This window comes from Thunnus maccoyii, chromosome 9, assembly GCF_910596095.1.
Source record: "Thunnus maccoyii chromosome 9, fThuMac1.1, whole genome shotgun sequence".
Taxonomy (NCBI): Eukaryota; Metazoa; Chordata; class Actinopteri; order Scombriformes; family Scombridae; genus Thunnus; species Thunnus maccoyii.
Genome location: NC_056541.1, coordinates 26,139,126 through 26,152,668, shown reverse-complemented (window position 1 = coordinate 26,152,668; position 13,543 = coordinate 26,139,126). Strand labels below are relative to the sequence as shown.

Below are 13,543 nucleotides of genomic sequence, written 5' to 3'. Positions count from 1 at the left end.
CACTAAATCATACAGCTACTGCATTTGTCCTAATTTTAACACGTCTTTTCTGGTTGACTTTAAATTCCATTTTTTGCCTCAAGAAGCGAAGCCTTTTGCTTCCTCCCCAATGTGTGCAATTTGATCCTGGAAACAAATTCACTCTTGTACAGCTGGAAAAAGCATTAGAGGTGGGGGGACAAAAGTGTTGATGTAGAGCAGTCACTTCCCGAGCTGTAATGGAAGACTGGAACATCACTCACACAAAGGCTGGTAGCCGTCCAAAAGTAGCCCCTCTAGAGCCCGACAGGCAGACAAATCCCTTGAAGCCCATGCTACACTGAAGTCCATTCAACTGCTGGAAATCAGAGAGAGCACCAGACACAGTCCAAGTGGCTTAGGTTACATCGTCTGTGGCTGCAAGTCATTAAAAAAAAGTAGCTGAACTCCTTTCACTTCTGCACATGGGAAGTCCATTTTCCAGGCCAAATTACTGAGACATTGGCTGCTGTAAAAACACACACACCATCCATCTCCCTCCCATGGATGATAGACACATATATACATTCCAAAATACCAGAGTTAAACAAAACAGGCAGAGCAATTCCAGGCGATATTTAAAGAGATATTGAGGGGTGAAAAATACAGGTGATTGTGTCTTGACAGATGTGGCGTTTAGATCTGCAGACCTCTCCAAGGACAGATCTTGAGACTTTGATGTCTGGAGAAAGGTCTCAAGTCTTTGATGTGTTGAAAAAGATCTGGAAGCTTTCATGCCTTGAAAATAGACCGAAGACTGAAATGCCAGACTCATGAAGATACAACAAACTGTATTTCCACTTTCAGGCAACTATTAAGGTATTTTTGCATGTTCACTTTGGAACGTTCAGTAGTTTAGTTTCCTGCAGATTTTTATTTTTGTCAATGTCTGTAGCATCTGTTGGATATTCAGACATTAAGAATACCAAATGAATAGGTGCAAGCACAATAGAGGCTGCCTTTTTGAAGTTTCCCTTTGTCACCCTATGACCTTCAGGAAGTCTCTGGGGTATATACTATCCTACCCTCTATATTATACATAATGAATTGTCCCTTGTGTCTTCTTTTGGGTGGTATCCTTCATCCATGACCTTAACCAGCCTCAGTAGCTTGTCCTCCAGTCAGTTGGTAGACAGGAGGCCCAAATTCATCACCACCTTTCATTCTCCTCCCCTGGCCTATCTGATCTATGATAGCATTAATAATAACCGCTGCAGAATGCCCTGTCGCCCTCTGTGCCTTGCCCACTCCCGGTCTGTGCAGATTACCACCAGCTATTCACAGCCCATTAAAACTGTATTTACTTATCGGCCTCTCTGGGGCCGTCACTCTGTTTTTAAGACTGATGCCCAGAGGGAAGGCAAAGAGTGACCTTCCTATAGCCTACAGTGCAGTAAGTCACTGGTCCCACATGATTTCTCTTTTATTTTGCACCCTAAACTCTACTGAAAGCAATGTTTGTGCCTTTCAATGACAAGACATAAAGAGTTTAACAACTCTGTAAATAGAACATGTCAAAAAAGGATATTTCCTTAAAGCAGCTATGAGTAACATCTTTATATTAACAATGGATCATATGAGTACTTTTATGTAAATGGAGTCACTCATAGTGATGAGCCCACAGACGATTATCAATTTTCCCCTCAGCTCTACAGAATGTTACAGTGTCTTTCAGCCCATTGTTTTGGTTTAAGGGTCCACAAATGAACTTTTTTTAAAAACTTTTGGTTCACCCTCACCGCTCCCACAGTGTCGTTTTCAGTCACAGCAGGCAGCTGTTTCCAGCACTAAAGCTCTATAAACCAACTGTTCACTACTTGTCCAGCTCCAAACGACAAACAAGCAAAATTAGTTACTAGCTTGCAGCAGTTAATTTTGCATCTTAAGAGCCAGATATTTCCCTCACGAGTTGGTGGAGACCAAACATAGAGCTAAAAGAAGAGTGAATATTGGACTTACATTTGCCAAGTGACCAGCAACACGACTCCAAATGAATGCTAATGTTGCTCCCTGTCTGTTCGATGTGTAAATTGGCGAACAACTGTATGCTAACAAGTTCACCATATTAACTTAAAACTGCCCCCAAGAGGCCAAAAAACTGTTATTGCAGCTTTAATTTAGTAAGCCATTGATATGCTGACTGTTACTACAGCTACAGATATATTATCATGCTGAAATGCTTATATAAGGCAAATGTCCTAGTGCTGCCAAGTTATAAAGTGACCACACAAGTTTTTTAATGCATTACTTGCTTAAGAGTATGTTAGCTGAAGCAAAGAGTTTCCTATAGTTGTGGTTGGGTTGACTAGAAATGTGTCATTATTTTAGACTGACAGTTGAATAAATGGGACAAGGTGAACTCTCCTCATTCTTCCTTACACAGACAGTTATTTCTTATCAGCTGGAATGTGTCATGGTCTACTTTGGGTGTGCTTAACTTCCCCTGACCTTTAAAGGGGCTGATTATTTCCACCCACAATCTTCACTCAGCAATACGCTGCCAGCACAAAAGGATATTAGGCCCAGACCTGCTGGTCTGATAATTCCAGCTCTCGGTATGGAACTGAGGGAACCCAAACCACAATGCTCTGCCACTCTATTATCATTTCTCTGCCTTCACCTTCACCTCACCATTGGTATTCTATCACCTTTCACCTCAGAGTGTGCAGCTTTTTCTAGAGCCGAAGAGTTCTGTGTGTGTGTTCTGTTTTTTATCACATCTTAAAAGTACTTCGTATCCACGGTAATTAACTTCTCCTTTATGCATCACCCTCCCGGGACAAATTACGCAGCTTTGCATAGCCCAGAATGCTTTGCAGCTGTGTAAATCTCCTTGGTGTTGGGAGACTCCCATGCCTCCAGCTCCCCTGACAGCACTATTTGATAAAAATAGAGGGAATCCAAAGGGGACCAACAGGTCTAAATGTTTAATAGATTCTTATTTTACTTGTGGTAATCTCGTAATCAGAGGTTCAGAGGGTCACATCTATCACTCAGGGAACAAATAAAAGTCTTATTGTGTCCTGCTTTCTTTCACCTCAAGAGGAAATGCGAACCAGATAAATGATGGCCTTGTTTCAAAAGAGGCTCAATCTATTGCCAACGATTTGTGGCCAACAAAGTAATTTCGATACCATTCTTTGTATTGATAGATGGGGCCTAAATTTAATAAAGAGCCTATTTACTCGTAAGGGGTATAGGGGTATAGGAATGGAACTACAGTTATCTTCCCTCTTTTTTCCCCTTTTTGCCTCCATCCTCCAATCCAGCTCAAAATTAGATGGCAAGAAAAGAACATACAGTGCAAAGGCTGATATTTTTGACAAAGCTTTGTCCTTACCTACCACCATTACTCTTTGATAGCTATAATCCCAGTGAGTTGTTTCCTCACACAAATTACTGTATCAATGTGAAATGTGTGTGACATTGTGGGTTTGTTTTTTGTTAGTGGTGTTGAATTTTAAGCTTAACAGAAGAGTAGAAAACAGTAAACCAGCTTGGTAGATCAAGTTATTTGAACTTTCCTCTATTTCTTCAGAGGGACAAGATATCACAGTGGCTTAGAGGATTTTTGCAAAAACAGAGGCAAACATGTTTTGATGACCACAGGCACTTGAACTGCAACGCTTTGTGAACAACGTTGACACTCTGTGCCACAGTGATGTTCATAAACTTCCTCAAGAACCTGCATTAATGCTGAGCTTTCAGCCTGGGAGGGGACCCGGCAGCTAAAATGAGCAGTTTCTTTTTTTCTTTTTTCATGGCCAAACATCGGATGCGCCGTGCAACCTGCTGTTACTGTTGTCTGACAAGAAACAATATGCTCTTGTGACCACATGGTGGAAAAGGTACAAATTAACTAAAATCAAAAGAGATCGCCTGCTTCACCGAGGAACCTTGACAGGTGTGCACAAAGACTTAAGAACTAATCACTGGCAGATTATTAACAGGAGAAGTAAACTAGATTATTCATGAGCACATGGCTCGAAAATCGAGGGTAAATTGAGTGTCGTTGGAAAATGGCGAAAGAGACCTCAGTTACTTTAGAGGGATTCTGAGCAGAATGCTTTATTGATCGGGTGACTTGGATGTGAAAACAATAATTGTTTCTAAAGTCACAAAATTAGAATCAATCAAACCTTTATTAAATTACTGCATTCTGTTTTCCACTTCAGCAGAGGAGAACTCAGTATTCTCTCAGTGTTGTTTGTTTGTGTTTCTGCCCATATCTACATTTACATGATGGATTATGTATGCTTTCATGCATGTGTAAAACTGCACTCATGCAGGTGCTGTATAATAACAGATGTGTACTACTGATTCCAAGCTCAGAGAGCTGGTCTGTAGGCCTGTGCAGCACTGCTGCCACCTAAAGACAGAGTTGGAATCGGCATCCATACATAATACTATAAACATGGCACAACAATGTTAGCTTAATTTTCCTCCATAATACACTCAGTTTTCAAATTATGAAGCCATCCAATCTTATTTACTATTTAGTGACTTATATAATTTGAATACATCTTACTCAAGAGAATCTCTGGTTTGCATGTCTTATCGGTACATTGTTACATTGTTGTACATTGTATGAGCATCATATGAAGTGCTATTGCTATAGTAACCAAAACAGCTGCAAAAACAATGGGCATGTTTCAGATTTTCTTGTTATTAAATGTCAATTATTTGAAGCAATTTCACAAATGCCTACTTGGTTTGGCAACTTTTATCTCCACCCTCAAACCTCACTGTCCAAACATCCCATATTAAACACATCCTCTTTATTTTCATACAATTCACCATTTAAACAAGATGAATTTTATGTATTTGACTGGTAGTCTTGCATTCTTGGAAATGATGTGTCATTTTAACTTGTTTGTCTTTCTTAGTAAGACATTTGCATTACTTTCATGATACAGTGTGTCAGTCACAACATATGCTGTGTTAAAATGCACTGTCAATGTCTTGTGTTATGTTCAAAATCAGACACACAGATGTGTTAAAGTGACATCTTTTGTAAGTGTGTTCTCCTCAACGGTTCTCAAAGTGAGCCATCTGTCACCACACCCAGACACGGCAGGGTTTTTTTTTTTTTTTTTTGCTAAACAGGACAAAGGCGACTGTTGGCAGCCAGATGCTGTCAGCATAATGGAGTAGTTGTCAAAAGCTGCTGTCTCAGACTAATGCGCCATATGGACAAAAGTAATTTTTTAAACACTGTGTTGGTGGTGAAATATTTTGTTGGTCACATTTTTCCAGTAAGAACATTTAACTGAAATCACAATGCCAAATGCTAATCAATAACTTCCAATCTGGAAGAAACGGACATTATGAAAATGTCAGTCTGTTAGTGCAGTTTGCCAAATACATGACAAAACATGTCAGTTACAAAGAGTTTATTGAAATTATAATCTATAAAATTGGGAGAAAAAAAGAATACAAATTAATTACTGACATTCATTGTCAGATGCATGTTCATAGTTTACAATTGGGATTTCTATTTAAAAGGACACCTGTTACTCACCTGTTTGTGAGTGACCTCCAATTATCAAAGATCATCATCACGATTTCAGCTGTGTAGTTTAGGGTCCTATACTTTGTGCTGCACTGCCAGATGGCGTTGAATTTTTCATGTGCCATAGACACTTTGTCACTTCCTCACAGGGGTTAGGGTTCAACTACCGACAGGAAGTAGTAGACAGCTGAGTAAATATTCACATTATTATGACTTATAGGTACAATTATAAAGTAATGGGAGTTACAATATTTTTCCACTACATATTTTATTTTAGATACAAATAATTTACACATTTTGAAAAGAAAAACTGGCACACCCTGGTGTTCCCAAAGTTCAATAGAAAACTGCTGGTCACTTGGAAAAAAGAAAAAACAAAACACTTCTGCATCCAGCATCCCAATATGTAACGACTATCATAGTACATTAAAAACTAGAGAAATACCATAGATGTTTATTTGCCTACTCATTTATCAGCGATTCTTTTTTAAAGTTGTAAACTGGACACATCTCGCTTAGTGCAGGAAGTTTCAACTGTTGAAGGACAGCGCGTAAAGAGGAACCTTTGTTAGCTCATTGTGTTCTTAAGGGGAATGAAAACACTGTCGGCGTGACAGACACTTCCTGTTTTGAAGAAAACGACTGGCGTGAGTATCTGAGTGAATTTTAACCAACATGCTTTGCCTGTCGCTTTTCCCAAATACTTTCATTAACGGATTATAAAAAAAGCAAGTAAATGAGTGAAAATGTTAGCCACTAATGCTAGCTTGGACTGACACGTTGAACGTTTGCCTGCTAGCTAAAAATGTAACTTTTTTAAAAAAACTTAACGAGCAAAGTCGAACTCGCAGAACTGATTTAACGCTAAATACATTGATTAGGATAATAAGATATTATTTTAAGCGTTGCAAAGCGTCTATGTTAACAAGTTGGCGAGAAGTGACGCCCTTTTTCTGAGGACATTTGTCAGCTGAACGCTACAGATTACGTTTTAAACAAGTTGAGCTGAGATGAAACTCCTGATATGACCCGCAGTCTCTCAGACATTAACACGCCCTCAGTTCTTACTTTGTTCATTTGTTTTTCGGGTTTTAGGGTATTAACTTAAGAGTGCTGTGAAGATCGGAGGAGCCATGCCTTTCCTCCATGGGTTTCGAAGAATCATCTATGAGTATCAGCCGCTGGTGGATGCTGTAATGTCTGTTATTGGGCTGAAGGAAGGACAAGGTAGTCACGATGACAGGTAATACTGAAGCCGGAATCAATTGTTTAATATAACTGAGTCGCTTTAGTAAGCAGTTTTTGTACCAGGGAGCATAATAATTAAGTTTTGCTGAGGTAATTTTTATTTTATAATTGACTGTGACAAAACTAACTTTTCCTAATAATTCACAACTGGAAAATTTAGCTCAGTTAACGGTCAGTTGTTTGTTGCACTACAGAATTATAACCACCTCCACTGCAGAATGCACAAACAATGAGATAAATGATAGAAACACTGGTGTCATTTTGTACAGTTTGAATGAAACATGGCTACTTTCTGCTCTTGTGTCCAGAGTCAGAAGTCCTGAGGATGAGAGCGGTCTGTCTAGATCTCTGGTGGAGCTTCTGGAGCGAGAGTCCCAGTCAGAAGTGTTTTTGGAAGGAATCAGCTACGCTCTGTTCAAGGTGGCAGAACGGGGACTGGTGTACGCAGCTGAAATCCTTCTACGCTTCGGAGCTGATCTAAACTTTGAAGGTGAGAAATAAAAAGGGAGATTCAAATACTATTAGTTAAGTGTTTTGTTTTTTTCCCTACCCCACGATCTTTTAGTGAAATTGTCTGTGAAAACCTGAAATCCACTATATTTAGCACCTGCTCCTGTGTCAGCAGGTGAATTACTTGGAAATGTACTTTAAATTTACAAAGAGCACATAATGACAGATTGCATTACGAAACAGTAGTTGAACCGCTTTTCTCACACACAGGAAGTTGTCATTCATATACACTTGAAGGAATAGGTCTCCCTTTTAGCGAACTGCAGTGGAAAGTGCAGCATGTCTTGCTGCTGCGATATAACCTGCCAGGGCTCAGCCAAACCCAGCTGTGGTGACCTCTGGTGGTTGCGAAAATTTCTCTCCCCAGGGACATAATTTGGGGACCTGGTAGAAACTGATTTGTCAATCTTTCACATTTCTTAAATGCCTCTTTCCAGAAAGTCAACACTGACAAATGCTCCCACATAGCATGCAGTAATGTTCGGGTTTCTCCATTATTCCCCAAGTATTTGTCATCCTTTGCCTTCACATTTAAAATGATGTGCCAGCGATCAGACGAGCCCTGTGCTGAAGCATGAGAATATATAGTTGTGATTCTGTAAATGGGGCAGTGCACACAATAGTCTTTGCAGTTTATATTCTTTAACTTTGAGTGAATGTGTCAGTAATACATGGATGTATGCTGTAAGTGAAAATCAGTTTGTGTGCCACTTGAAAACCATAGTCTGGTATAGGCGTTATGTCAAACTAAGATATCATCTAATGTTAAGTATCTGCTTTTAAGAAAGCTCAACACACAGAAATTTGAAAAACACAAGCAAATTCAATAGATATGTATTTAATTGTCAGTAGAGCTGCAACAATTAATTGATTAGTTGATTGACAGAAAATTAATCGCCAATTATTTTGATAATTAATTAATCATTGTCACTCATTTTTTAAGGAAGCATGCCCAATTTCTCTGGTTCCAGCTTCTTAAATGTGATTATTTTCTGGGCTTATTAAACTGAATATGTTTGGGTTGTGAACTGTTAGTTGGGACAAAACAAGTTTAGGATGCATCTTGGGCTTTGAGAAACATTTTTCACTATTTTTATGACATTTTATGGACCAAACAACAAATTAGTTGAGAAAATAATCAACAGATTAATCGATAATGAAGATAATCATTAGTTGCGGCCTCTAACTGTCAATGCATACACTCCGCAAATAGAGAACAGAACAGAAACACTATAAAACACGCACACATCCGAACTGAGCTACAACACAACATACATATTTTATAGGGACATAAATTACTTAAACATACAAAAAACTAATACCTGCAATCAATCTCTAATAAAAATGTCACAAATATAATTTTTTTCTGCCAGTGAAGCAGCGCTCATTTTTCATCTCTTTGCCTCCCTAATGTGCAGACACCTTTATCTCAGATGCTCCCTGCTAGGAAACTAAAGTATTGCTTCACATTTGTCACTTGCATCAGTTTGTCTGTCATGATGTAACTCGATCCTTTTGATGTCTGCAAATAGCAGTGTTTTTGTTATTGAGTGTCCTCTCTGTAATATTTGTAGTTTCAGTATGTTTCTAAGGACGTTTTCACATTAGGGACCCGGGCCCGGATCCGAGTACACTTGAGCCCAAAGTCCAGTTCGTTTGATTAGTGTGAACACTGGTCTACTTGAAAAGGTGTACTCGGGTACGGTTCACATCAGGTGTGAAAACTACTTAAATGCACCTGGTGAAGGTTTTTTCTCCATTTGCTTTGCATTGTGCTCTTTCAAGCCATCAGTGCCAACATGCCAGAATACACTGTGTACACTTTATGCCACTTTTACAAAGTTATAAACCTTTGCTCACACACTTAAAGAAGATGTAGCATTAGCAAGAAAACCTCATCTATCTCATTAATATTTCATTTCTATGTGGATGTTTGTTTTCACCCCCCAGACCCAGTGTCTTACTACAATCCACTACATATAGCAGTTTTGAGGAACAGGCCGAACATGGTGAGGTTGCTGGTCGGGCACGGAGCAGACATTGAAAAGAGGGACAGGGTGAGGCAATGAAAATGAAACAGAATGAAGAAATATGTATGCACTCACTTGTTCACACCTTGTCCTTCTTGCTTTCTTACGAGTTTGTGGAGATGAATATATTGTATCTATTACTTGGTAGATCCATGAGAGCAGTCCTTTGGATCTTTCCAGTGAGGAGTCAGAGAGACTGCCCTGCCTGCTCACCCTGCTGGACCTGGGTGCTGACGTGAATGCAAGGGATAAACATGGTAAATTTATGTTTGCCAGCCTAATATAAAAATGTTGATTTGATTCATTTGTTTAGGAAAGTGACTGTTTTGGTCTTGTCTCCAAAGGAAAAACACCTTTGCTCCATGCCTTGGCAAGCAGCGATGGACTCACTGTACACAACACAGGAAACATCCAGCTACTACTTGAGAGAGGTACCGACTGTGAAACAGCCGTCATCTTCACTTTGCCTTCTTGTCCACTTTCGGTCGTTCAAAAACTTTTTCAAGCAGCATCACAGCTATCCCGCTACATTCAGAAACGTAGTGTTGCTATCCTACCTGCTCACCCGTACGCGTTTTGAGATCAAAGTAAACTGTCGGCTGTTAGGATAAAATATGCATGTAAAGTTTATAACTCAACTGGAAATGGAGCAGAACCAATCCTGTGATCGAGGCATGAAGAAACTAATTTTTAACTTCAGGATGTTAAAGACAGAAAGTCTGTCTTCTAGCACAGTACTACAGTATCAGCAATCTCCTCAGTCCAAATATTTAAATATATATAATATTCCTCATTACAAGAAAGACACTTTTTTTTTACTGCTTTTTTCCACCAGAACCAGTTTTGTCATAGTGAACTTTCTCCGGGTGTAATGAGGGAGATATTTTATTCAGCCAAGTGTTGAATAAAATGTCTTTCCAAAATAGGTGGAAAGACAGATTTCCATTTCTTCAGGATCCCAACACATTTCTGTACATTAAAAGGCAGCTTCCAAACAGTCAAAAGAACCAAATTGCCATACTCATACATCTTTCTGCCATAAATATAAGAAACCCAATGGAAGATGTACCCCCCCAGTATTTAAGAAATAATGGACTACAGTAAATAAAAAGATGAGCATGTCACAGTCATAATGTTTTCTGTAGTTAAACTAAGACTTTATTTAACTCAACTTTGAGTATGTTAGTTTAAGTAGGTCAGTAGTGACTGTGGAAAAATCTTTGAAAAAAGACACAAATTAGTAGTCTTCTGTTGGTCTGGAGGTTTGTCAAGTGAGAAAATGACCTTGATGATGTCATAGTGATGTCATCAGGGTATCACAGCTTTGACTTGGAAACACATTTTGAAGAAAAAGCCGGGGTAATAAAGCAGAGGTGTGTAGCTGAAAGACATGGACGTTTACCAGGCACATAGGGTCTAATAAAAGATGCTTTCGAGTTGCATTATGGGAAAAGTAGGAACCAGGTTTTTTTATAGGGACTGGGAACTAAAAGTCAGGATATCTCATTGCCTGCTGCTTTGAATTTGACATTGTACCTCCATAAAGTTGGGGACAGTAGGGAGAGACAGATTTAAAAAAAGAACTATTAAATCACTGGAGTACCCTTTGAATGTTTAGCTCAAGTGCTTATTTTGTCTGACCACCAGTCAAAAACCAGAAAGCGTTCCGTTTACAATGACATGAGACACAGGAAAGCAGTGGAGGCTAATTTTAAAAACTGCAACCAGCAAATGCTCCTTAGTTTTGTTAATTTCATAAATGATAAATGATTACTCTAGTGTCAAAAGAGTAATTGACAAATGTGATCTATTGACTATTGGTCACAGATGTGGTTCTGAGTGATTCCCTCCTCTGTACAGGTGCTGACGTGAATGCTGCCACTGTAGATGGTGAAACTGTTGAGTCCTCACTGGTGTTTCTGGTTAAGGAGGCTCTTGAGGCCAATGCGGAGGATGCTGCTGAGATCGGCAACTTCTGCTTGAAAACCACACAGCTCCTGCTAGCCCACGGTGTGGACCCCAGCTGCTGTCTGAATGATGATGGCGAACCCTCCCTGACCCAGACGAGCCTGGAGCACTTTGACCTTCTCTTCCCTCTGGCTGTGCTCTTGATCCAGAGTGGAGCCTCTTTGGTTTGCACCTATCACGGCGACTCCTGTTGGTCGGGTGACAGCCTCCTTTTCCAGCGGCTCCAAACAGCCCTGCCGCAGTGCTCTGATCAAAGTCACGCCTCTGAGCTCCTGGAGCAGGCTGAGGTGTTGCTTGACTTAGCGAGGGTCAACGTCCCCACATTGAACTTGCCTTCCAGACTGGAGCTCCCTGCGGCAGGGCAGGACCCTCACCCGTATGCTCAGGCTCTGCTTGACCTGCACAGCCGGGTAGTAGAGCGTGACACAAGTCCTCCTGCTCTGCGATGCCTTTGCAGGGCATTCATAAGGAGCCACCTACAGCCCTGGCCATTGGAAGACAGAGTCAAAGCTTTGCCATTACCAGACAGACTGAAAGACTTTCTTCTTCCTGAACACACATACACCCCAAAGCCTGGCTGGGACTGCTTCAAGCCCCAGCATAGCCAGCGCTGATGATACACACTACTGTCATTTTTGTTGCTGTTGTACCTTCGATTTGAAATGAAAGACTGAACAGGCCTCTAATAATTTTTGTAAAACATCTGTGCACTTATCCTTAAATGCAACTTCAACTGAACAAACCACTGAGGCCTTTGTTAAATCCTTATCCTGTGTTGTCTGTGCCAAATTTACAGACACGTGTGTGTATGTTTACTACAAGATTCAAAGTTGTGTCTGTGCAATCAGCCTTTGAGTCATCACTGTTGTGATTAAACAGCTGCACAGCTGGCTGAACCATATTGTGTAAAAGAAAGTTGCAGTACAAACTGAAAGCCACCAGATGGCAGTGTTGCTCTTGCATATTAGAAGCAGCTCAGATGTCAGGGTCAAAGATTTAGTTATTCACAGTGCAGCCCATTGAATTTGTTTCAAGCGCAGTAGAACCCATTTATATTTTATCTCCTCAACATGATGTGATGGTGATATATAGTGGAATTTGTGTATCATCTTGCTTTGCATGAAGGTGGACAAATAAAACATGCGTGTGTTGCCAACAGTGTCCTGATAGCTTGACATTATTTTCTGTTTGTCAACAGATTTCTGTTTTATAGCTGACCAGGTAGTGGCAGTGCAGCGCTTCATATCACTTTGTTACACTCACTGGCTACCTGTTATAGGGGAATAATGTAAATGGTGCTATACATTTACCCCTAGGTTGTGTTCATACATCAAACATCAGTGGAGTCTATGCTAAAATAAAGAATAAAATGTTCAAATTTGTAGACTACAACACTGCAGAAAGAGTGTGCCTGTAGACGTTTTGACATGTTTTTTACTGTGACATAATGTAGCTGCAGTGGCTGCTGGCGTGGAAAGTTTTACCAAGCATTCTTAATGCTTATGTTTAAATTCAGATGAATTTAGGGCCCCTTTCTTCCCCGTCTTTCACTCCCTCACATTTTCAAAAACCCCATTCTGTGCATCCCGTCTTCACAAATAATCACTAATAAACAAACGATGCTTACAGGAAACGTACTGTGATCGTATGGGAACACCATAGGGTACATATGTGTTTGCGTCCATGTGTGTGTGACAAGCAAACTAAATAGGACATTGTGTTATACAACTAACCCCTTCCTGACATTGCTGAAGCTGGAGTGGCTCCAAGGCTTGCAGGCGCTCCAGCTCCTCTTGGTTATCTAGGTCACAGCCTCTGAGGAGAAGAGCCTCAGCAGCAGCAGCAGCAGCCCTGCATGACACACGCTTCACTCTCCTGTCTGTCTGAATCTCCCTGCATACTCTTGACAAAACCTCAACACTGGCCCTGGTCGAATGAGGGAGGGAGGGAGGGAGGGGGTTGCAGGAGGCAGAACAGTGGAGGGAAAAAAAGCCTCCACTTTAAAGATACAGAGACAACATATGTGGACTGGTTGTGGGAGCACTCATGGAGGACACATGGAAATGGAAATGGCAATGTTGGATTACATTTATACAATACACATGCTGTAGGAACAGAATCCACCCAACCAACAATCACACAATGATGTAGAAAAAAAAGCAGCCTTCTTCCATAGACTCCAATCCCTGCTTGTAGAAGCTGATAGAATAGAGATAGTGGGGGGAGGGCTAAGCCAGTACTCTCCATCCAGCATTTA

At 40.4% G+C, this 13,543-nt stretch overlaps 1 protein-coding gene across 4 annotated transcripts; it reads left to right on the top strand.

Annotated features, from left to right (window-relative positions):
* The first annotated feature begins 5,944 nt into the window (after positions 1-5,944).
* On the top strand, positions 5,945-12,447 carry asb6 (ankyrin repeat and SOCS box containing 6). 4 transcript variants are annotated; one of them, XM_042421346.1, is made up of 7 exons: positions 5,945-6,177; positions 6,626-6,773; positions 7,087-7,268; positions 9,239-9,345; positions 9,467-9,575; positions 9,663-9,749; positions 11,179-12,447. In XM_042421346.1, the coding sequence occupies exons 2-7, from the start codon at positions 6,664-6,666 to the stop codon at positions 11,898-11,900; spliced, it is 1,317 nt and encodes a 438-aa protein (XP_042277280.1). In that variant the 5' UTR covers positions 5,945-6,177; positions 6,626-6,663; the 3' UTR covers positions 11,901-12,447. The 4 variants fall into 4 exon arrangements, with proteins under 4 accessions (XP_042277280.1, XP_042277281.1, XP_042277283.1 ...); XM_042421347.1 differs by having other exon boundaries at positions 6,095-6,189; XM_042421349.1 differs by lacking the exon at positions 5,945-6,177 and adding an exon at positions 6,203-6,258.
* Positions 12,448-13,543: the final 1,096 nt, after the last annotated feature.

Bases quoted from the DNA above. Each gene is read 5' to 3' on its own strand.
- asb6 (XM_042421346.1), top strand. From the start codon at position 6,664: ATGCCTTTCCTCCATGGGTTTCGAAGAATCATCTATGAGTATCAGCCG. The intron at 6,774-7,086 runs GTAATACTGAAG...TCTTGTGTCCAG, and splicing joins CAAGGTAGTCACGATGACAG to AGTCAGAAGTCCTGAGGATG. The intron at 9,576-9,662 runs GTAAATTTATGT...TTGTCTCCAAAG, and splicing joins GAATGCAAGGGATAAACATG to GAAAAACACCTTTGCTCCAT.